This window comes from Lampetra fluviatilis, chromosome 7, assembly GCF_964198595.1.
Source record: "Lampetra fluviatilis chromosome 7, kcLamFluv1.1, whole genome shotgun sequence".
NCBI classification, from domain to species: domain Eukaryota; kingdom Metazoa; phylum Chordata; class Hyperoartia; order Petromyzontiformes; family Petromyzontidae; genus Lampetra; species Lampetra fluviatilis.
The window spans coordinates 12063659-12087292 of record NC_136281.1 but is presented as its reverse complement, the minus strand read 5'-3'; the positions used below and the strand labels follow the sequence as shown (position 1 = coordinate 12087292).

General features: G+C 44.5%; 1 protein-coding gene across 1 annotated transcript in view; it reads right to left on the bottom strand.

The window, feature by feature from the left end:
• LOC144933582 (glycogen phosphorylase, muscle form-like) overlaps nucleotides 1-23634 on the bottom strand; it is a 49741-nt gene that overhangs the window by 9431 nt on the left and 16676 nt on the right. The window contains exons 3-13 of the mRNA XM_078858524.1: nucleotides 15763-15864; nucleotides 15298-15376; nucleotides 12711-12814; nucleotides 8575-8706; nucleotides 7468-7579; nucleotides 6137-6219; nucleotides 4181-4324; nucleotides 2979-3071; nucleotides 2713-2859; nucleotides 1651-1814; nucleotides 605-719 (exon numbers count right to left, since the gene is read on the bottom strand). Of these exons, the coding sequence (XP_078714650.1) occupies nucleotides 605-719; nucleotides 1651-1814; nucleotides 2713-2859; nucleotides 2979-3071; nucleotides 4181-4324; nucleotides 6137-6219; nucleotides 7468-7579; nucleotides 8575-8706; nucleotides 12711-12814; nucleotides 15298-15376; nucleotides 15763-15864 (1275 nt within the window). The remainder of the gene's footprint in view (nucleotides 1-604; nucleotides 720-1650; nucleotides 1815-2712; nucleotides 2860-2978; nucleotides 3072-4180; nucleotides 4325-6136; nucleotides 6220-7467; nucleotides 7580-8574; nucleotides 8707-12710; nucleotides 12815-15297; nucleotides 15377-15762; nucleotides 15865-23634) is intronic.

Sequence of the window (23634 nt, the reverse complement as noted above, 5' to 3'; positions counted from 1 at the left end):
AATAGGTAACAACTAAAATTAATAGTTGGGACTCCTAGTCTAGCTGGAAGAGTAATCTTGCAAAGAGGATATCTGGACCTATTGACTGAGACAACAAGAAGTGGGTTTTACAAATAATAAGCACCGCAAATAAGGATGATGCTGTCGTGTAATGGTTAGCGCACTGGTGCAATCCAGAGATCGCCAGCATGGTAGAATAGGCCAAATACGCTTTGGAGGGGTGCTCTAGAGCTCCCTCTAGTCGAGTCCCTTCTGCCAGGAGTGAAGTGAGCAGGCAAATGCAAGGCTGCACATGAGCATATGCAGAGTGTCTACGTAGTATAGTAAAACCTTGGATTGCGAGCATAATTCGTTCCGGAAACGTGTTTGTAATCCAAAGCACTCATATATCAAAGCACTCGTAATATCAGTTGTGATCACGTGACACTCGGCAGACAAAGCGTATACACGTACTACTCGTATTGCAAGACCTCGCTCGTTTATAATATTAATATTTATTTAAAAAAATTGCTCGTCTTGCAAAACACTCGCAGACCAAATTACTCGCAATCCAAGGTATTACTGTATAGTGCGGGCGAGTTTGCAGTAAGCGTGTTGCGCTTACCTCCGCAATGACATCAGCCAGCCCTGGGTTGCAGAGCAGCAGCCAGCGGCGGGGGGTGATGCCATTGGTTTTATTCTGGAACTTCTCGGGCTCAATCTCGTAGAAGTCGCGGAAGCTGCGCATGTGGTGGAATAAATCATCATCACGGTGATGCACTCGCATCCAACATCTTTTGGCTGCTGCTGGAGTCACACAGCACTTGGCAAACAACTGGAAAATCACGAGTAAAACTCAGTCTGTAATTCCTCTGAGGTCCATCCACAGTGGTTGTGTAATGGAGAGAATTGCCCCACCATGAAATGCATGGAATTTCCACCTACAATTCAGGGCCGTTAAAGTGTCCCCATGCTCAAAACTGGGTTGGGGATGCACTCATCTTTCCTGATGCTCGTCATGCATGGCTGCATGTCTCTCCAATTACATCCCTGAAACAGTGTAAGGTAATTCCACATTTCTAAGATTGCATAATAAAATCACCGTTGGCTTTCTACAAACAGGTAGCACAATATCACTGGTTTTACAGGCCACACTCTGCTAATAAAATGTACTGAAATCAAAACCGGGGCAGGGTTTTACTTGTTTTTAACTAAAATAAATATCTGCATTCTACTCACTGCCGACAGCAGCTATCGCCATTGGAAGACACTGCATTCCCTGTTTGGATTATCTCCATCTATGCGGGTGCCGTGGTGTATTGATTATCATACTGGACTTGCAATTGAGAGGTCGCCAGTTCGATCGCCTGACGAAACAGTTGAGACACTTCTGTCCGCCCAGCGAGTATAACGAGTACACAACGATTCGTCGATCGGCAGTTCACGTGTGTATGGGGTAAAGTGTGGGCACTCTCACCGTGCCATTTCTTTCAAAGCGTCTCGTCAACCTTGGAAGGGTACGGTAAATACTCACTCAGGGCGCTCTCTAGAGCTCCCTCTAGCGGAGACCCTTCTGCCAGTCGTGGCGCAAGAAAGACATTGCAGGGCGCCGACGGTGACGAATAAAGATGGCAACGCGCGGAGACTGCGAGTGCCTTACTAAGCACTCACCAGGTGGCCTTGATGATGTCGGAGTGGATGCGCGCGACGCCGTTGACGGCGTGCGAGCCCACAATGCACAGGTGCGCCATGTTCACGCGCTTGGTGCCCTCCTCCTCGATGAGCGACATGCGGCGCATGCGGTCCATGTCTCCGGGGAACAAAGCCGAGATTTTCTGCCACATCACCATGGAATTAAAGCAAACATTTTTTTAATATTACGGGGAGGTGGGGGGAGGTATGGTTTGTTTTGCACCGTCATTAGTGGCAGCTCAGCTGACATTTAACTCGCAACACATGTGAGAAGTTAATTCAATGACGGATGGCTGGACACCAGATTATGTCAGTGTCGACTGTGCTCCATTGTGTTTCTCCCTTACCAAACACTAGATGGCGTTTGTATAGTTCTCACTGATCTGGTTGAAACCATCAACTCGGTATGCTTGAAAACGTAACTTCTTTATGGGTGGTTGAAACCAATACTCGAATCCAGGACTATGAAATGATGGCTGTGCTCTCACGCAGGCAATATGAGTACCCTGAACTGCTTGGATAGCTGTTACACTCATATTAATGTATACAAATCTTTGCTCAGTGAGTGGGGCAGGACCAAATAAAGTGAAAAACTAAGTTCATGTGACAGGTTTTTTGTTGTGCAGGCATTAGAGATCAGGCTGCCACCATCAATTTGCTAAGGTAGAGAACTGTTTATTCATGCATGGCTACAAAGATATGAATCCAAGACATCGGCAGTGCCAACTCAATCCTCCGACATGGGCTTAGGATTACCATCAAAGTCAACATCAAAGTGTGCCTCTGATCAAACCAGCAATGGGGCAGCACTCGTGTCCATTAGCGGCCCTGAGCCAGTGATATAAATTGCACATAGGATGACCACTGTTTCAACAGAGGGATTCTTGTCTTATTTACCCTCGTGGGATGACGCGCTGGGTCAACATCAGATTTGGATATGAACTCGTGACCTTCAGTTTGTGAATTGGGCACTCAACTGCAGTGCCATAGTTTAATTATATCTAACAAGATGAGAACAAGAAACAGAGACTGCTCTCTCACATTGAGGTGTCGGAGGTTGATCTCGTAGATGATCTCCAGGTGGCGGGGCAGCAGCGTCTGCAACAGATCGATGGGCCAGCGCTCCAGAGCCTCGGGCAGCACCGTGTGGTTGGTGTAGGCACACGTACGCTTGACCAGGTCCCATGCCTGTGTACAGAGGGCACACGCGCCGGCTCGGTCTCAGGCGTCAGGGGTCACAGGGAAACACACTTGTGCACGAAAGCGTACATTGCACCGTGCACTCCAATTACACGCGCAACACTTACCACGTCCCACTCCATGTGCTCGATGTCAACGAAGATTCGCATCAGCTCAGGGATGGCGAGGGATGGGTGAGTGTCGTTCAGCTGGATGGCGACCTAGAGAGGCAGCAAAGAGTTGCGCGAGTGTGGGAGATACAAACACAACGGGGCAAACGAAGGTGTGCACATTGACATTACTGCACATAAGAGGTTTTTGGGTTAGATCGCGCAAATATAAATGTGTCGTTAAACCTGCCACCACCTGACAGATTAATAGTAAGGGTTGTCACGTAAACAAAACGTGCCAATTCGTTACTGCACAGTTTGACAAAGAGGCTCTTAACATTTATTACCATAGTGAAGAAACTTCTAACCACAGTAAAAGTGTATTTGTGCTCCCAGTGTTAAGTGCTGCACCCCTCTGTTAGCAGCCCTGAGCTGGTGGTGGTCATTTCACATGCCTGTGGGAGGAAGCCAAGTTTTTGTTCCATAGAACAACCACTCCTGCTGTCAGTAAGTTTGTAATTACCTACCCCTTCATTCTCACTTCCTACAATGACAAAGCAAGAACCCACTCCCTTACAACTGCCATTGCACGATTCAGATATGTTTATATAAAGCCCCGGTTTCCAAATTTGGTGCATATTTACAAAATATACAATAACCCAGCTATTTTTGTAGTTAACAGACCTCTTTTAGATTCAAACTGCTTACTGACAAACCTTCTCTATTTGCACATCGACTACGTTCAAATCTTACTATTTACAATTGTTTCTGCTATGATTGTAAATGTTGTGGATTTGCTCTCCAACATACCAGTGTGCTGTACTAGTAACGAATTGGCATGTTCTGTTTACGTGACAAACCCCGGGTGGTGGTGGGTTTAACGACGCATTTATATTTACACAATCTAACCCAAAAAAAGCTGTTATGAAAGTCAACATTCAAAATAGCCGGCGATGCATGTGCCATCCTGTATAAATAACGTAATATATGGGAAGGAAAATACACCTATTGTTAAAAGTCGAAAGTAAATATATTTCCCCATCTAATACAAAACTTACGACTATTCCCAACGAAAAGACTAAAGTTCAAAACCTACTCAATAAGGGGACCCCCGACTTACGCATTCGCGTGGAAATAACGAGTTTTTCCAGTCACGACACTGAATTGTTTCCGAGAGGGATTTTCGCGAAGCGTCTCTCTGCCCTGGGCACACCCCCCACCTTGTCAGGGAAGGTGGCAAAGTCGACACGCACGGCCTCTCGGCTGCCGAATTTGGACGCCTTGAAGCGGCGAACGATGTCTTGCAGCGTGGCGGCCACCACAAAGTACTCCTGCTTCAGGCGCAGCTCCTTGCCCTCGAAGAACTGGGGTGACAAAGGGGAGGAGAGGGGTCTCTTAGAAGGGAATCCACCACAAACACCAACGAAAGACGCTGCGGCACAATGCTCAGACCTAGTGCGAGACAGTTTAAAATGTTTCTATCAAAAGCAGAGATACTTTTGTCACTGGCAGGCAAATGCCCATCAGCAGGGCGGTGCTGTTTACAACTTGTGCTGCATGGCGACAGCTGCCACTGGGGGTCCCCTTGGCAAGACTGCAGCAGGGCATTAAAATAATTGCGATGAGATGTGATGCAAGGCGCTTTGAGTTGCCTAGGCATTTAAGCGACCTATAAATGCCAATACTTATATTTGTTTCAGCACTTGGCTTACTGTTAAATATATCCATGACAAAGTCTCAAGAGCCTCCCTCCACTCAAAAGAGTGTGGGGGTGGTCCTGAGCCAGTGCTGGAAATTCCATATCCCTTTGTCACGGGACAGTTTTTCCACAATGTTGTACTATTTTGGTGACTTAGGATGGATGAAGAGTTGATTCAACTCTGGTCTGAGACTTGCACTCATATCCATCTAATCTTCAGTCAATCACTGTGACCTCCTAACCAGACCAAAACTAGTAAAAGAATGTTGTCCCTGTTCAACTGTTGTATAAATATCGTAAACGTGCGCAGCATCACCCAACAAAGCAGCACGTGACAGTGCTCACTGCCAGTCACAACAACTAGATCATGTTAAGATATTGTTTTGATTAAATAAATTGTGTAGTCATGAGCCAAGTTATTGTGTATAAAGCACATCTTGCAATGCAGCATTCATTTACAATATTTACTTAGCTGCACTGCCTTGTGTTTTTCCTTGATACTGGCAGGGGCATTATAAGCCAGCTATCAGATAAATATTGTTCCACTGTTTGCACAGTTGTCCCGAGCCATGAAATGTTTGCTCATGAATATTTTCACAAATATCAATACACACGACATTTAGACTTAAAACTTTCGTGACTGCAGGAATTCATATTCTTTGGTTCTTTCAGTAAAGTCACGTAGATAGAAAAATAAAAACTCACGTTTCGATCGCAACACAAGCGGTCGTCGCCTGATGACGACCTCTTGTGTTGTGATCGAAACGTCATGAGTTTTTGTTTTTTTTATATATATATTACATTTTTTTTCCTTATTATTATTATTATTATTTTTATCTACATGACTTTACCGAAAGAACCAAAGAATACCAATACACACTGTCAGGCACTCAAAACAGCAAGGATTTGTTTTTACTGCAGTGCTGCTGCTTTTCCGAACACATTAAATTATTAGTTCATGCTTAATTGCTAAATCAAATTAAGTGAGCAGGGCATATATGTGTATAAATGACAAGCAGTCACATTGGGCTGAGGACATGAGACCCAGAAAAATGAAGCAATCCCAGGTTTGGGAATATATCCGTTAACAATACAAAGTTTAAAAAAGCACTGTTTTCCTGGTCAACTGAACACAAGTGCTTATGTGTATTGCTGAATGAGCAAGTCGTGAAAAAAATCCACATTACTGTGACAAGATCCAGTCACTCCATAAAACAACCACCATTGACTTTCTGCAAAATGGTGATTATTTTATTTGATCTCAGAGAGATATCAATTCATGCCTTTCCAATTGTAATTCAAGCACCCTAATCACGCATTTACAAGTCCGATCTTAAGAGTGCACTCAACACAATTGTAATTCGTATTTTATCATACTCTATGGATATCTAAAACCAGAGCAAGCATCTGCAGGCACAGTGACTACTGCTTCCATTGATTGTAGGACGGCTTGGGGGGGGGGGAGGAAATTGCTTACGTTATCGTTGGGGTAAAGCACACGTGAGATGTTCTCCGCCAAGTTCCTGTCCAACACGGCCTGAATGTAATCACCGACGTTGACTGCACATCGCAGAGGACAGAAATGACAGCATCACAGGTCAAGCAAATGAGGCCATCATGGTCAGTTCTAGTGATGCAACCACACCATGCCACCATTCCTGCACCTCCAATTGGCACGGTTGGCTACGTACGTTATGAAAGAAGTTCAACGTACATACATTTTCTTCGACAGATCCCACAACTTTGGCATGGTCGGCAACAGTACTCGAAGGTCTGCTCTTACAGTTTCCCACCACCTGGCTTCAGCTCTTGCTTATGGTTACTTTTGGGTGCCACTGCAAAGCAGTTTCTCACTAACCCAGCCTCCTTCAGCCGACACACGTGTCCCGAACTTCCCCCTCTTTCTGGTTGAATCTACAATGCTCTCTTTTCACATGCTATTATAAACTTCCAATCACCCTATCCTGTCGTCAAATTATTACAACCTCTCCCTGCATCTGTACTCTTGGGATTAAATATTTCATTGGAGTTACTTCATTAAAATAAAGCTCTCTGAAAATGGCATTTATATGAACCATGTATTTTAATCACAGTTGTCAAGCTGAGTGCCTTGGCATATGACGTAAAGTGGCCAGCAACAAAAAAATACAGAGCATAGGAGGTTAGAGGAGGGGAGAGGCTTCTTGAATTGAATCAGGCCCAAGGGTTTTTGGAGACAGATGAAAGACAGGAGTTCCATAGCCGTGCTGTACGAGAAAAAAAAGAAAAATGCTCCATCCTGCAATGTGGAAACTGGTGTGGATGAGATTTGTCCAAGAAAAAAATTGTACCAATGATTTGCTTTGGTAACGAGTGTGTCCATTTCGTGGCGGGGTACCCGAGTATATGAACGTATTGGCTGTACGCCGGTGTGTGCTATAAAAAAAGTAAATTTTTCGCAACTCCGGTCAGAAAATCTTGCGGGGTGAGTAAAAATCAGTTCTCGTGATGTCGATGCAGTCGAAAGATGAATGTCAGTTCAAATGTAGATTTTGGAGTGATTTAAAAGGACCGGTGTGTTATACCCCATTTTTAAACGGTAAGTTTCCTGTGACGCATATTATTTCTGAACAGCATGGAGATGCAACCGACAAGTCAAACATTGTTTTGTACCCCGTTCAGTCGTTGACTTTTCTGTTTAATTCCAATTTGAGCTTATTTTGTTTATAGGTCATCCAAACAAACGCCCGTAATGAGCGTACAGAATTCCCCGCCGCCCACGTGATTGCAAGGATGCACTGTACACTACCAATGCATCGGCCTACGTACACTCCTGCAGGTTGAAGTCATTGGGCGCCTTGGCGGACCACAGCCTCATGGTGTTCACGGTGTTGTTCTTGTAGCCGGGCACGGGAGTGTCATAGGGTAGCGCCAGCACCAGCTGTCCACAGACAATATCGACAACACGAGTGCGTGTGTATGTGCGAAGCAAGAACAGGCACACACAAACATGCACGCATGTATAAATGTAGACGGGGAAGGCACCGATCAAGTCACAAACAAATTTATAGTTTATTTTGTTTAACAAGGTGATAACTCAGAGCAGGCTATGATCTCATTTGCAAGCATAACCATGGGTCACCAAAATGACTCGAGCAAAATAAATATAGTGCAACAATGCAGCAAATATAAATCAGAGCAAAAACAACTGTCTAGAAAAATGCCCAAATGATAAAATATTTGAGAAATGTGGACTTGACCATTTTCCCATCCCTTATTCGTGAAGTTTTAAATGAAGTAGATAAAAAGATCCACAAGTCCACCTAATGAAGGTAAATCTGTGCATATGCTTGCCTATTATGTACGTAATGATGTATCAATTCATGAATTAAATATATTGTTACGTGAAATAGCGTGCGTATCCATTGAATATATGTGTCATTCATGCTAAATGTAAAATTAACATTCCTGTTTATAGAGCAATCAAAACTGTAGAAATGAAACGTAAAAGCTAAAAAAGTAATTGAGTTAAATTACGACAGCGAATCATGAGAGTTCATAAATTCACTGCGACGGGTAAATGGGTCTGTGCCTGGTATATTTGCACGAGTCTGTCCTTGTAATAATGTGCCTGTGTGTCTTTACACTACGAATGCCTGTGTGGCTATCTTTCTGTGCGTGGCCAAACACCTGTGTACCCACCCGCCCACGTACATGCATGTAACTGCCAGCGGAATAGTGTAGTTGGCAATTGCCTTGGAAAAAAAAAGGATGGGGCCCCCTAATCCAATTTCCCTTCCTACACGTAGCTCGACACCTGGACCGATGGGTAACGGTGCAGTCGCATCGATTGCACACTTGACAACTGCACCACGCCGGTTGCGATGCGAGTGCTCGTGTGCCAACACGCCCACACGTGGGGCGCCATGGCCGTACCTGCGTGTCGACCCACTTGGCGCCCTCGGCCGTGTGTTCCACGTGACCGTAGTAGTGGACGGGCAGCATGTACTCGGGGCGCGCCTTCTCCCACGGGTTGCCGTAGCGCAGCCAGTCGTCCGCCTCCTCCCTCTGCAGGAGGGCGCAGCACAAAGAAGACAAAGATCCTACCGCATAGCCTTAACAGACTGTAGGGGCAAGTACTGTTGGCGAGCACCGATGAAGGCACGGTACACAAGGGGGCGGTTTGGGCAGCACCACGCTCGATCGCCTTTGTCTCCTTAGTGGCGATGTTAACACACCGCATTGGCTATTCATGTGAGGCTAAGTCGACCTACGGGAGACCCAGCACAGGAGGCACAAACACACGCACATGGACAGGTCAAACGGTCCGCTGTCATTGTTTTCGTTTTGTACCCCCCCCCAAACCCCGCGGAATTTGAGCACAGGCCCAAAGGCCCAAAACATCAAGCGGCCAACAAACGTCAATATTGAAGATATAAGATATAATAATTAATGTTTGTTGGATTGAGTAAAATCATGAGAACCTGGGGGAAAAAGCCATGGCAGGGAATTATGAAGTCTAGCAGTGCGAGCAAATAAATAAGTGTTTAGACCAACAGTATGGTGGTCGAATACAGCATGGATGAGATAAAGCAGTCAAGTCTGATAGACTGCATCCCCAACATGGGCCAAGGAACAAGTGAGTTTAGTCCATGTGAATAGTATACATGGTAGTACGGATAAAAGTGTAGTAAGGAGGTGAATGACTACTGGCGAGTGAGCTGGAAGAAAAAAATCAGTGCTGGACCAGCAAGAAACCCGACCCGAGCTCTCCTTTGAAATGAAGATATGTTGCCTTCACATGTTCCCTTGTATTGTAAAGTGATGACGAATAATATTAACAAAGAAGAAAACGAGGGAGGTAAACTGCTACATTGCCTCTGTGCAGTCATTAGTAAGAAAATTTGAGGAACCAATATTTCCCCAATTTTTTTGTATTCTAAATGAGCCATGTTGAACATACCACTAAGCCTTGAAATACAATGATATACAGTAAGAGGGGTAGGTCATTTCAGTTCAAGTTACCTGGATAAAGTGCCTAAACGTGGCACACGGGTATAATGACATGTACAGTTACAGATGGGCCTCAAGGCAAAGAGACATCCTTTGTGTTGAAGGGAGGGAGCAGAGCCTTAGCAACCCTGACAAAAAAATGCACCGTCTGTTTCATCAGACCACACTGTGGCCAAGTCAACTTGACAACCACAATTATCCCGACAGGATTCCATCGTTATAATAGTATCCTTTATTATCCCGAGGTCTGAGTCTCATTGCCTCCAATTTAGGCGGACATTTAATCATGACTGCTTTTTAAGTGTGTAATCAAATTAGCATTAGCAGGTATTGGGTGAATACTTGGTGAGCTTGTTCCTTTGAAAAATGTTCAACAATTACTGTAAAACAATTCAAAGGTGTAAATGATCATGTAAGTAGCTTGAGTTCATGAAATTAACCGTAACCAATAAAAGCACACAGATCCCACTACAATCCACAAACTCAAAAGCAAAGGATCATCATTTATGAGTTTAGATCATTATATATGGTCTGCAGACCATGCTTTCCCACCTGATGATGGACGCTTATGTTGCGCCCGAAACGTCACGATTTATTTTATTTTATACCTACGTGACTTTTCCAAAAGAACCAAAGAGTAAGGATTCCTGCAGTCACGAAAGCTTGAAATCAAGATTGTAATATAGACTATTTAGCAAATTCCAAACGAAATTTAACCGAGTCATCAGTAATCTGACTTCTGTTCAAAAGCAACCCTTTCCAACGCTACTCACACACATAGTGCATTTATGCATTGCGGTTCAGAATGATGTACTGTTCAGAATAAATTATAAACAAACTTGGCCAACCCAAAAAAATCCCAAGAGATGGAATGAAAAAGAAGACAAGGGATAACACCCACGTAAAAAATTCCCAGACTGCACAAAAAATTAAGGAGAACAGAAGATCAACTGATCTGCGCCTACACGGGGCACTGGCAAGTACAAATGCAGCCAATCGCTGCACCGCATGCCTTGTGGTGGAGACAGCTGAGAAAGTGGCCAGTCTCGATGCACGTATTTACTGTAACCACTCTGCCCTTTAAGCCAAACCGTGCCAACTCCCCGTGTCACGTTACGATAACCGTAGCCCTCTATTCTAAGTACAGCGAGCTATTACAGAGCCTGACATTTTCAAAACGCTGATGCCGACGCAGACGGGAATGTCTCAAGTGGCTTCAACTTGGCTCATCCGTTTTGGGAGTTGACCACACCTTACGAAATCATTCAGAGACTCTCTCTGCTATGTCTTTGCCAGACTGCATTTGGTGTATTTTACATTTACGGCGTAACCCATAAAAACACACACACACATTTGGGCATTGTTTTATTACATTATCGAAACAATATCAATACCTGGCAAGGAGTCACTTAAAATCTTATTTTGTAATGAGAAAACTGCTGAGTCACATCTTAAATCCTGGCTGCCGGCTACAGAATGGTGTGCTGCCACCACAACTCCCATATGCTAACACTTGTTGCAGCTTCTATCATACAGCGCATATGATGTGAAGCAGCTGGGCTCCCAACTTTGTCCATGAAGATGAAAGAACCACAGCATGACTGTCAGTCCACGAGCCTAGGCTAGATATTACACTTGTCAGTTCCACCTGAGGTGGCACAGCTTTAGCGGGTCCCAATGATTTTCTGTAACCAATAACAGTGAATTATGTGATCAAACATTTAAAATGAGAGGGTAATCAATTCTCTCCTCATTGGATCTGCTAAGCGTTTGCTACCTTTTGTGGGACCCATTTCTGCTCTGGGCTGTTTGCTGTGATGGACAGCACTCCAGTGACATCACAGCCCACAGTCACACATTTTTCCAGACGTTACAACGCACGACCCTCCTGCATTTATCCAGATTACTGAGACTTTTATGGATGTAATAATTAATAATAACATTACATCCAAAATCGACAGGGACCAGTTCATCAAATTGTATCAGAGCATACCTCCAGAAGACGACGATCGAGAATTGCTTGTGGTGTCAACTCAAGTACCTGCTATCCTCACTATATGGTAACCCTTTAAGTCGGACAAAATGTCCATCACATGACAATGAAAGATTTGGTCGTCAGAGAAAAAAATATACCAAAGCGTAAATAATTAAATTCATCTCACGTGAGTTTTTTTTGCGTGCTTTTATTTATCGGTCATCAGGCTGAGACCAGAAAACTACCAAATACCTGATTCAACTCCGGACAGTGATTTAAATGCCAGACCGTTTGACTGTGTGTCCAGTACCTAAACGCAGTGCTGCCCAACACTCATCACTAACTCAAAACGCTCAAGATTGGCCGTATATCATGCGATGCACACACAGCACGCCCGGCGTGCACCCTCCAGAACCCCGGGCCAGCGTTGTGTTGCAACAAAAATTTAGGCACTGCAACACGAGAGCTCATCCCTCCTTAAAAGGATAGGGGATATTAATCACCGCTGGTGGGCAGACACAACTTTTCACACTGCAAAATGTTCCCTTCAAGGCTTGTGCGCATTCAGGGGACCAATCCAACGAGTTCATTAATGTGTGCTTAAGAAAGCAGTGCACACTGTAATGATGTGTTAATTACAAGTGGTAACGTGCTCATTTTATTGTCACTTGCAGAATGACATTTTGGCCAACTGAATAAAATAATGGAGAAAATCACATGTGCAAATACAGATCTTCATCAAATTGCTGCTAGATGAAGGCCTCCCCATTCCACGTGGGTTTTGGTGGTTATTTGAACATACTTCACCTCACTTGTCGGTGTACATTGGTGAAGGCAGGGAGCATAGATATGGGAGCATATTAGTATAGTACAACGGATTTTGACTGCACTCAAATAGCCTTAAATATAATTTTTAAAACGTATGTATGTTGAACTTCTTTTGGACGGTACGTAGACAACTGCGCTAATCCGAGGTGCTGGGGAAGGACAACCAACTAAACACAAAAGAGCACTTCGAAAGAAATGAGTTTTACATTTAGATTTAAAAGTGCGTAGCTCCAGTGACAGTGACGGATGAACGGACCTGCCAGCCATCGCAGATCCTCTGGTTGAAGATGCCAAACTCGTAGCGGATGCCGTACCCATAGGCAGCCAGCCCCAACGTGGCCATAGAGTCCAGGAAGCAAGCTGATTAACAATAAAACAAGCAACATTTTTTTAAATATATTAAACGTAACAAAGATAAATATAGCGGTGGTGCAGTGGTTAGCGCACTGTGCTATGGACCCAGTAACCCTACTTTGATTCTCGTTGACAGCTAACATCAGTGGTGACTGATCTATGCACCAGTCCTGGGCACCCCCTTTATCAACCCACACTGAACAGCGTGATGAAGCAGGGTCAATCAACCTCCATGACCGACACGGCACGGTGAGGCCCTCATCTGGCATCGGATTGTTAAAGGGCTAAAAATATTATTTTTATAACCCAGAGGCAGGTGCAGTTTTGCGAGCGCCTTTAAATACCCGCACAGCATACGAGAGGGAGGCTTGCAGCCAACACCACGAGTGTGACGTCACCTTTGTCTCCCCGTTACCAATGTTGACACACAGACCCAGGTAATCACGTTAAAACTGTGTTAACATATGAGGGGCCTAGGATTGGTAAGGATATCAAATTGCTACTGCTTTTGCGCAGCATCGTCGCCAGCGATTAAGCCCTAGCTCACTGGGATTGTGATGTGGAACACGAACCACTGCACCAACGCTCCGCACATTAAACACACTGCACACAGACACGGGGGGCTGACAAACCGATCACACTGCTCGTGTAAATTCAAAACACGTGCAATTGCACCCACATTGCATTTCCACAACCAACATCGGGATATTTGCAATTACATTCCAGGAAACATTTAATTTTAATAGCATGTGATACGACAGATGGGCATGTGCACTGAAAGCAAATCAAAGCATCGCAGTTGTTTACAAGAAAGATCTATAAATGAAATAGTTTTATTTAATCTCATATTCCCTTTTGCAGAAAATGTTTTCAAGCAACCAACTCTTGGAAGGTATAAAATTTGTATCCCTGCCTTGGGGTCGAGGGCTGATCTCTACAGTAGACCTTTGCAGCTAGCGGGTATAGAGTATAGATTACTAGTGGGTATACAGTGTAGATTACTGCTCTGTTTTTATTATTTAAAGCTCTTGGCAGGAAAGCAAGCGGCAGGGCGAGGTAGCTGCAGTTGCTGCCACTGGAGTTACACAAGAAGACCACCGTTCACGCCTTTTAAAGGCAACAAACAAGGCAGCAGCATCCAGAATTCTGTCCGGAAGGCATGGGGGGGGTATATTAGGCAGGATGGAGGGTGGACACTACGAATTGATAGCCAGCATTGCGGAGTAAACAAGTTTTTTTGACAAGTGGGGACGAGTGCCTAAATGCCATACCCTTGCTTGTTTTAGTTTACCGCCACATTTCTGTCTGAGCGCACGTCTTGTTCGCAAGCGAGACGTGTGTAAGAACGGCTCTGCGGGGCAGCTGTACATGTCACACTCTTGCACGCTCATTATCCACGACTGAACCTAACACCACCACTCCTTGCAATCTACACTCCCTCAGTAGAGGGGCCAGACAAAGGGGGTCTAACTCACACAGACCCCACGACCATACCTCAAGGTCACAGTTTACTCTCCTAGTGAAGAGGTTGAGAAAATCAAAGTGGCCGAATGCACCAATGAACACAAGGAACTGCTTATATCATGCGCTTACTCTGGGTCAGTGATGGAAACTTCACATTTCTACTGCGGGGTGGTACGCGCAACTGTGACACTAACCCAGAAGACTGGGATTTGATTCCCGGCCAAGGTTAATATCAGTGGCGAGTTATATCTGAACCAGCCCTTGCTCCTCCCTCCACCTTCACCAACCCATACTGATGAGCATGGTACAATATGGTCAAATAACCCCATGAACAACATGGCGCGAGGAGGCCTTCATCCAGCATGGAACCGATGCATGGTTTTGATGTAATTATTAAATACTGTACTAGTATAAGTACCTGCTGTTGAACGACGGGTTCCCGAACCCCCCCCCCCATTCCCAGGTGGTGCCCCTGGCATGTCACAACCCCCAGGGAGCCCCCCCTCAAACACCGTGCACCCCCACCTGCACATGCACAGTGGTCACCCACACACCCCCTCCTCTCCCTGCAGGCACTGAGCAGCACGTGGTCTCCAGCCAATCAGAATGTCGGTAATAGCCTGACAAAGCTGTAGAATTTTGTATAATAAGTTTATTGTGGGGGCCAGTCTACGGTGTTCACTATACTATTTTGTACACTATTAAACTACTATACTTTGCAAAGTGTTGACCGTGATGCTTTACGCAGCTTTCTACTGGGATCTTCTGTGTAGAGCTGGAGTGAGTTCATGCATGCTGCTCTGTGCTGTGTAACCCTGTGGTCTTTTCTACTGCTCTGTTCTGTGTGCTGTCTCATCATGGGTGTGCTGTGCACGTGCGTGCCATGCGAGCACGTGCGTTGCATGCGAGCGCGTGCCATCTACTTGGTGGGCTGTGCGTGCCGTGTGAGCACGTGCGTGCTGTGCGAGCGTGTGCCATCTAGTCGGTGTGCTGTGCGTGTGCGTGCGCCGTCTCGTGGACTGTACCGGCGAGGCGGCCCAGGCCTCCGTTGCCAAGCCCCGCATCCTCCTCAATCTCCTCCAGCTCCTCAATGTCCAGGCCCAGCTACAACCCCAACAACACGTGGCAACGAATCAACACCCAATAACCATCGCAGGCCAAGTACTCACAAGAATACATTTACTTTTTCTCTTATCAAAACAGGTCAAAGTGTACTTAAACAAGCGTTTGGGTAAGCTTATCACCAGTGTCAGCCCTGATGGTGCAACACCTGTGGAATCTGGGAGAAAGCAGGGGCGGTGAAGTTTGGTAGTTACAAAGGCAATGGTCGGGATAACCGCCCGTTCTCGACCTTTGTGGTAATCATTTGTGCGCAATTAAAAAGCAGGCATTTTCATAATTATGAACACACTAAAAAGCAGATTTAATAGCAACAAGTATCATCTGTCGGCACGGCATGGAATGCGTGAGCGGATTCATTCCCCTCTGACCTGGTACATGGCCTCGTCACAGCTGTTCTGCACGCCCAGGTTCACCATGGTGTTTTGGAGTGTGCGGCCCATGTAGAACTCCAGGGAGAGATAGTAGATACGCTGCGGGGGGGGAGGTGAGGGGGCGTAGGAAGACACACATACACAACGAAAGAATGCGAAGTGTTTAGTTTGGCCATCAAGCAAGATCCAGAACATGTGGAGGAATTTTTTTTTTTTAAACAACACACCTGTCTCAACGGGAACAAAACTTAACAATAATGGCGGATATCAAAAAAAGCCAGTGGTGAACATTTCACTTGCTTAAGACAAGGGGCAGGATTATCCATAGGGTGAACAATGTTGACCTCCCAAAAAAATGGCACGACATTTTATTCAAAACGCTGAAGTTTAAAAATGTGTTCGGGAGTCATCAGAGCACACTACCCCTTTACGTTTGATAAAATTCGTACTAACCTGTGAGAAAGCAATAGTGGTTGTCCTTTGGAGATACTGGTCACTGCTTTGCGAAATGTTCATTACTGGCCAAAAGCTGCCAACAGCATTACTTCACGTTAATTTTAGCATGGTGACACTTAACTTTGAGCCCAAAAAAGTAGTTACGTATAATACCATGGTTGAACTCATATACTGTTTCACAAATAATGCACCGTAAAAGTAATTCCTAAGCCGCTTTAGCTTACTCCAAACCTCCTTGAATTCCACCCAACTCAATTACATTTACGCAGATGCTTCTAGCATGATGCAAATAACTGGCTTGGTAGTCCCTGAAATTGGAATTTAGCCCATAGACAACCTCAAGCAAACCAATTCGTGCACCACGAATAACCATAATGCTTTGGTCCTTGCAGTCAAGACCTTGTCTTTGGGTTCAATGCCATGGCTACTGTACCATATTAATAGCTCACAGGGAGCTTTAGCAATGGGAGAGCTAAATGATAGCCCAGAATATTAAACTTACAACCATACACACAGATGCCACACACACACACAGATGCCACTCACACACACTGCAGGGACTCGAGAGGCCGGTAGGACCATTGTGATAATTGCCATGGGGCCTGTCAGCTTATAGAAGCCCATGGGAGACTGCTCACGTGTTAAGACATGTTGGCTGAATTTCTCTAACAAGTGAGAAGAAAAACGATGACCCTGATCTATTATGGAAGGGTAAAAGGGGCAAGATTACAATTTGCTACATGTTATAATTGAATTTCGATTTAAAGCTTTCTTGACTGCAGGGATTCATATTCTTGGTTCTTTCGGTAAAGTCACGTAGAAGGGAAATAATAAACATAAAACATTCTTATTTCCCTTCTACATGACTTTACCGAAAGAACCAAGAATATGTTATAATTGCGTTATTAAATAAATATTGAAATACACTTTGGAGAGTCAATGGAATGTGGAAAGCTTCACTGACAAACAGGAGGAGTCAAATGTTGTTGTCCTTCCCCCGCACCTTCGATTAGCGAGATTGCCTACATACGGTGGGGAAACAAGTTCAACATAGTAGTAGGTTTTTACCCTTTTAAACTGGTACAAAACTGACACCTTTATTGCACCAGTTTAAAAGGGTAAAAACCTACTACTATATTTTGCAACTGGTAAAGGAGATCTCAAAGTTCAACATACATAAATACAAATTGAAATCGCAATCAATGGTCAACTCAGCCCATCATTTCTCCAGAAATGATGGCACGTCGATTGTGGTTATCTCATGGAGATAATGACCACCACAATCGGAATTTGGAGTTTCCATCGCCGACTCTGGGCTGACAACAGAGGAGTGCTGCCCATTTATAACGAGCAAGGAGACACTTTTAATTGAAAGGCTTAACCATGAACTAAGCTCTATGCACCGCAAGTGTGAAGTTAATGTCTGACAGACGTACCCACAATTAAACATTACATGAAGATGTTTATCTGATCAAGGGTACAATGCTGTAGGATGCATTGCCTTTCAAGCAGCATGGCTCGTGCGTTCGTTTCAATGCCTCGGCAGAGTTGCAATGCAAATCATCACCGTAACTTATACAAGTGTGTTAAACATTGAATTGCAAACAATGTTAACGTCAAGTTGTTTTGATTAATCATTCCATAGTAGATCAAAACTTTCCCCACATTTAATTTATGTTACTTGTTTGTATAATTGGATGCAATAACTCTTTAAAACTCGTGCTGTGTACTGAATAAATTGCTGCGCAAATACAATTTCTATTTGTTATTGAATGAATGCCATTCTGCACTCAGGATAGGATAACACAAAAAGATCCGTTTTATTTTGTTTTCAAAAACCTGACATTTCAAGAATGACACTGTACATGTAAAACGTTATATGTTTATACACCGGGTGTGATGTGGAGAGCATCACCATCTTGGCAGTATCACAACTGCAATTCAGCACATTTACCGGCCTACATTAGTGATAAATAAATATTTCCGTCATTGCTATAGCCACTGCTAGAAGTCCTCCCCACGGGCATTTCGGTCACGGGGGTCGTTTGACCTTTGTTTGACCCCGCACCTCTGATTAGCACGGTTGGTTACGTACGATGCGAAAGAAGTTCAACAAGCATACATACCTTACTACACCGCACTGGTCAGTGCGGGTTGGTGAAGGGGTGGAGGCAAGGACCGGTTTAGTTATTACTTGCCACGGATGTTAGCCGTGGCTGGAGATCGAATTTAGGTCATCGGGTTCATAGTGCAGTGTGCTAACCACTGTGCTACGGTGCCCCCTCCACCCCCCACAGTACTGACACTGCACAGTTACCCATCACAACTGTAGCTCCTTAGGGGTGCTGTGATTAGAACGCTTGTGGGGAGTCAACAACGTTCATGCAGTCGACTGGTTTCCACCATTGTAATGTGGAATTTCTCACAATGGCTCAAGACTAGCAAAGTGTTTTCCTGTTTATTTTAAGCAAGTCAAGAGCTTATATATTTATTTATTTACTCATATTAAGTGTTACAGCCTCCGATGGTAACCTTAAACTGTACTCAAGAGCACAGCGGTGCTGACTCAGCACCCTGGCACCAGCGAAGTATTTATTCCCCGCACCCCCTGCCCCTTCTCGTGTTCATGAAGAACCTGCTGAGAGGATTACTCAACCACCTGCATGCACCGCAATATAAAACACCGCTGTCATATGGGGCTTGGGGCATGTACTGATCATGCAACTTACAGGGTAGATCCTATTCACCACGTTAAAATGGGGGGTATTATTGGTGGAGCCTATTTTCTGCATTTGTCTGTAAAAAAATACTTCTGTTATCTGCGTGGACATTAACACAATGAGGAATTCGACATCACTTCTGGGTGGTTCCCCTTATCCGCCAATGGCTTGGGGAGGCCTTCATACAGCAGCAGTGCATAAGTCATGGCTGATGCAAGCTGACAAATGCATGAAATGCAGCGTTTCTTGGGATCATTTCATGGTAGCTCACTGCCGCATCGTTCAGGGAGATTGGTTCACGCAATAAACATACGGAATTCTTATCAGTGGCTTAGAGCCACCAATGGAGATTAGTGATTGGTCATTGCGCGTATGAGCATACTTGGCCTTCATATTTTTTATGCATTACGAGCACCAGATTCGGACCCGAAGTGCTGTTTTATCAACTCCAGAATCAAGGTCAGGATTGCCGGTAACGCTATCGGGGGTTCACTGTAAAATGCTCCAATTTCTAGAGGAAAACAAAATTGATTTTGTGATGCTTGAGCATTCTAACATGTTGTATAACACGCGCCGGGCACTTTTCCCCAATCAATTGGTGTGAGGTAAACAATACCATCCAACAGTACTCGAATTTGTGCGTTTGGTGTACAGTATTGTATACAAAACACTTATTTGGCATATGAAAGGATAATTTGACTGCTGCCCCTGTCAGAAGAAAATTGGCTGGCTCAAGGAACTAATGCTGTACCAATGTGAGAGATCACCGAGCCCAAAACTGCTGCGATGCTGGGTTTTAATCTGAAGCTCCCATCTAAGTTTAAACCTGGTTCTCGTGTGTATTGAAGACTCAGGCCAGCCGTATAAATAACTGTGAAAATGTGGATATCTACCAATTGTTCATTTGAACATGGATCCACTATTAATGTGAGAACATTAAAAAAAATCATGGTTATTCTCTCAACCGTAATCAGTCACTAGGATTACATTATTGTCGAATTGCACCATTAGATTTAAGAGCCACCCAATATATAATTAGTGCCTTTCCATAAGTTTTCCCACAGCATATTTGGTGTGGTTAGAAAGGGGCAAGCAATTTCCAATGTCACAGGATCACACGCATCGAAGTACAACGTTAAAAAAAACCCTGCACCAACCGCTTCAAACCTTCTCCTGCATTCACCCACCACCACATTATGCTCGACAATCGCCCACGGGCCAATGCACTTAACCAGCAAAAGGTCAAATTTTACCCTTTTTTTTAAAGCGATGGGATACTATTTAAGCAACATGTACTTCATGAATAATTCACGTGAATACGTAAGAGAGGTTCCCATTAATCCTAATTCTGTACAAGTTCCTAAAAAACCTACTGTATACATGGTGTGCTTTGATATCATACATACAGTATACATGGCTCTGAATGGATATATGACCGATTCTAATTGTAACTATCCTCCCAATTGCCTATAGAGCCACACAACTTTCCACATGCAGATTTGTCCTGGTCACTGATAATAAAATGAAACGAGCACTGCCTCAGTGCTCAACTTCATTGGCAGCTCCAAGCAGAATTCCGCATGCCTTTCTCAGTCTCCATGACACAAACAAACATAATTAGCTTCCCACAAAGTGCGACTAATTGAATACAACTGAACATATGATAGTTTCTACACGGTACACCCAACGGGATTGAATGAAACAAAATACTTTTATCTTTCTCGTGAATAATACATACAGGGTGCATTCTACGAAAAGCTCTTTAATCGTCTAAAAGCCTTTGTGAACTCACTTCCCTAATCGTTTTTCCACTATTCCATATTCCATTCTCAACTGAATTGAAAAAACAACAATTACTCTTTCAAAAAAGTGGCTTCCACCAACACAATTTTCAGGCACCGAACCGATTTTGTGAAACATATTTTCTTTCATTAAATATATTAAGCCTATTTCACTATCTATGCTTGGTCGCACATTCCATAATACAGAAACTGGAAGCAGGGTGAGTGGGATCATGCACATATGGAGACATCACGTTTGTGAGACCCTTACCTGCATGAAACGAAGGTGCCTGTTGTTGTGTGTAAGAAGGTTTTTACGAGAGGCAATCTTTGTGCTTAAGTATTATCCCATTGTACACGTGAATTTTCTCCAGTAACAGTTTTCATCTCAAATGTAAATGCACTCCAACAGGAAGTGGCCAAATAGTCCCAAGCAAGACCTTTCTGAAAAATAGTTGAGGTTTCAGATGAAACAAAGGATACAAGTGCAAATGAATCCAAGTTGATTTTATTTGTTATACGATCACGTTCAGCCAGTCGGGAGTGGTAGTCATCTTTTATGGCATTCACAAGCCAGTGGTGGAAATTCCACATTGTGTGACAGAGGTCAGTTTATACATATGACTACTACTGACTTAAAAACAAAGTGAAGTCATGCATAAACCCTGGTGGATGATGGGCTCGAGTTGGTCCCTGACTGGGATTTTAACTTGCAACCTTCCAATTGTGAGTCAAGCATGCAGCCACGTTTCCAACCAGCCGGCTGAAGGCTTTAAGGATGATTGTATCAAGATCAAAAATGTCATCCTGGCTGCTGCCATTCATGGATCCATACCTACCCATCACCTCCTTTCATACTGACAAATCCAGAAGCTGTTCCAATGTTGATGTCTAATCTACGAGGTTTGTATTTCTATTATTATTTCTATATTTTGGCACGTGACGTTCTCCTTGATTGGTGACCTCTGTGTAACCTTCTGTCCTTCGTTCATACACTCCTCCTAATTTCTATTCTGAATTTCCAAGTTGTTTACCCATTTCTGCTGTACAATTAGAAATGTAATGAAATTTAAAGCACTTGCATTCATAGGGAAAAATATTAGTTTTATTTGCTTCCGTGAAGTCTATAATTGTGTTAACTGCTTAATAATGTTACCTATGACGACATTTAACTATGTCAGTATCTGTAGATAATTTATCTTTGTATTTGGATGCCGTTTTACATATGCGTCATTAAAAAAGTACGTACTATAAAACTAATTAGAATTTCCGGTACCTTTCAATACTCAGTTGGATGCATCTGTCTGACCGTTATCAGAGTACAGCCATCAAATGATCAATTAAATGCAATCTCTTTGCTGCACTGGCATCTGTGACCAGGGCCCTTGAGGCAATGCTTTCCAAATATAACCATTCCCTCCTCTGTGTTCGGTGAAGGTTATCGGGGGGGAAAATAATCCATAGCCACCCTGCTCCTCTCGAGACCAGGCGCATTGCTGTGCTCGTGGCCATGCCATTAAAACATACCATAACCAGCTGACGAATGTGTACATTCATTTGTTTAGGTAAGTGCGCGTGGATGTGGATGGACACGCGCACTCTCCCGATATTTTCTTTCTCCGTTTGAATCCTGCCAATCATGCAGCACGTGAGGATGCGGCTGGACGCCTCGGTGGGAAATTGCTATTTGATGCTCCTGTGAGAGGCGCCGCTGTAGTTATATTGCTCCACTCGCAACTGCGAAGGTCACGGGTTGGCATTGGCGATATGGGCCTTCGCAACTCGTGAACGTGTTGTGCCATACTCTTTGTTGGGTGTATTATTCTCCATATCAGATTCGCAATTTCCTTTTGTTGCTTAGCAAGGCCGCCAACAGTAAGGATGCTGAATAACAAGTAATTACTGCAAGAATAGATATGGTGCTGTAGTTTCGACTGCTGTTCATTGAGAGGCAGATATGGATTGTGGCCATCGCACCCACACTGTGCACTCGTTCCATCAGCTAGCAGAGCGGAACAGGTCGAATGAATCATCCCTTGGCCAGATGTGACCTCAGGAGCCGAGAGATACAGGTCCCAGTCCTCTTGGGATAAGGGCTTTAGGCTAATATTTAGCACAATTAGCTAACTGGGGTTATTATAAACTTGCAAATGAGCCTCCAGTAGGTAAATGGTATCCATATGACGGTAGTGGGACCTTCAGTATTCATGGCGATACCAAAGAGGCCCCTATTGACTCATGGCTTCCACAAACATTGGGAGGGTCAGAATAATATTTTACTCGGTATCCTACCAATAAAGCTGCCAAACGTCTCGGTATTCCCCAGACAGTCCTCATATCAGAAAGGATATCCCGGGTGCCCTGCTGCTGTCCCAAAGCATTTGCCAAAATTGGGATTTTTGTCCTGATTTAAAATTCTGGTTTCATGTTCGTGATACGAGCAAACGTCGGGGCTACCTACGCAGTGCGTGAGGCTAGCTGAGGAGTAGATGGGGCCTATGAAAGAGAAGAAATGCCTAATGACACTAAAAGTGGGGTATTCACTCAGTGTGTGGGCAGGGCGAGTGATACTGGTAGGAACCACCTGGTTCCACCAGCCCACAGGGGATTATTGTGTCCATCCGTCGTGCATCCAAAAATGGGAGGGGTGGGGCTGGGTGGAGAGGGGTGGGTGGGGAGGGGCTGGGTGGGGCGGGGCTGGGTGGGGAGGGGAGGGTGGGGAGGGGCTAGGTGGGGAGGGGAGGGTGGGGAGGGGCTGGGTGGGGAGGGTGGGGCTGGGTGGGGGGTGGGAGGGGTGGGGCTGGGTGGGGAGGGGCTGGTCACCCCGTGGTGCCCTTATAAAACTCAACTTTTAACCTACTATCACGTTACCATACATAGCAGGCGTGACCAAAAAGATCTCCAAAATTCTA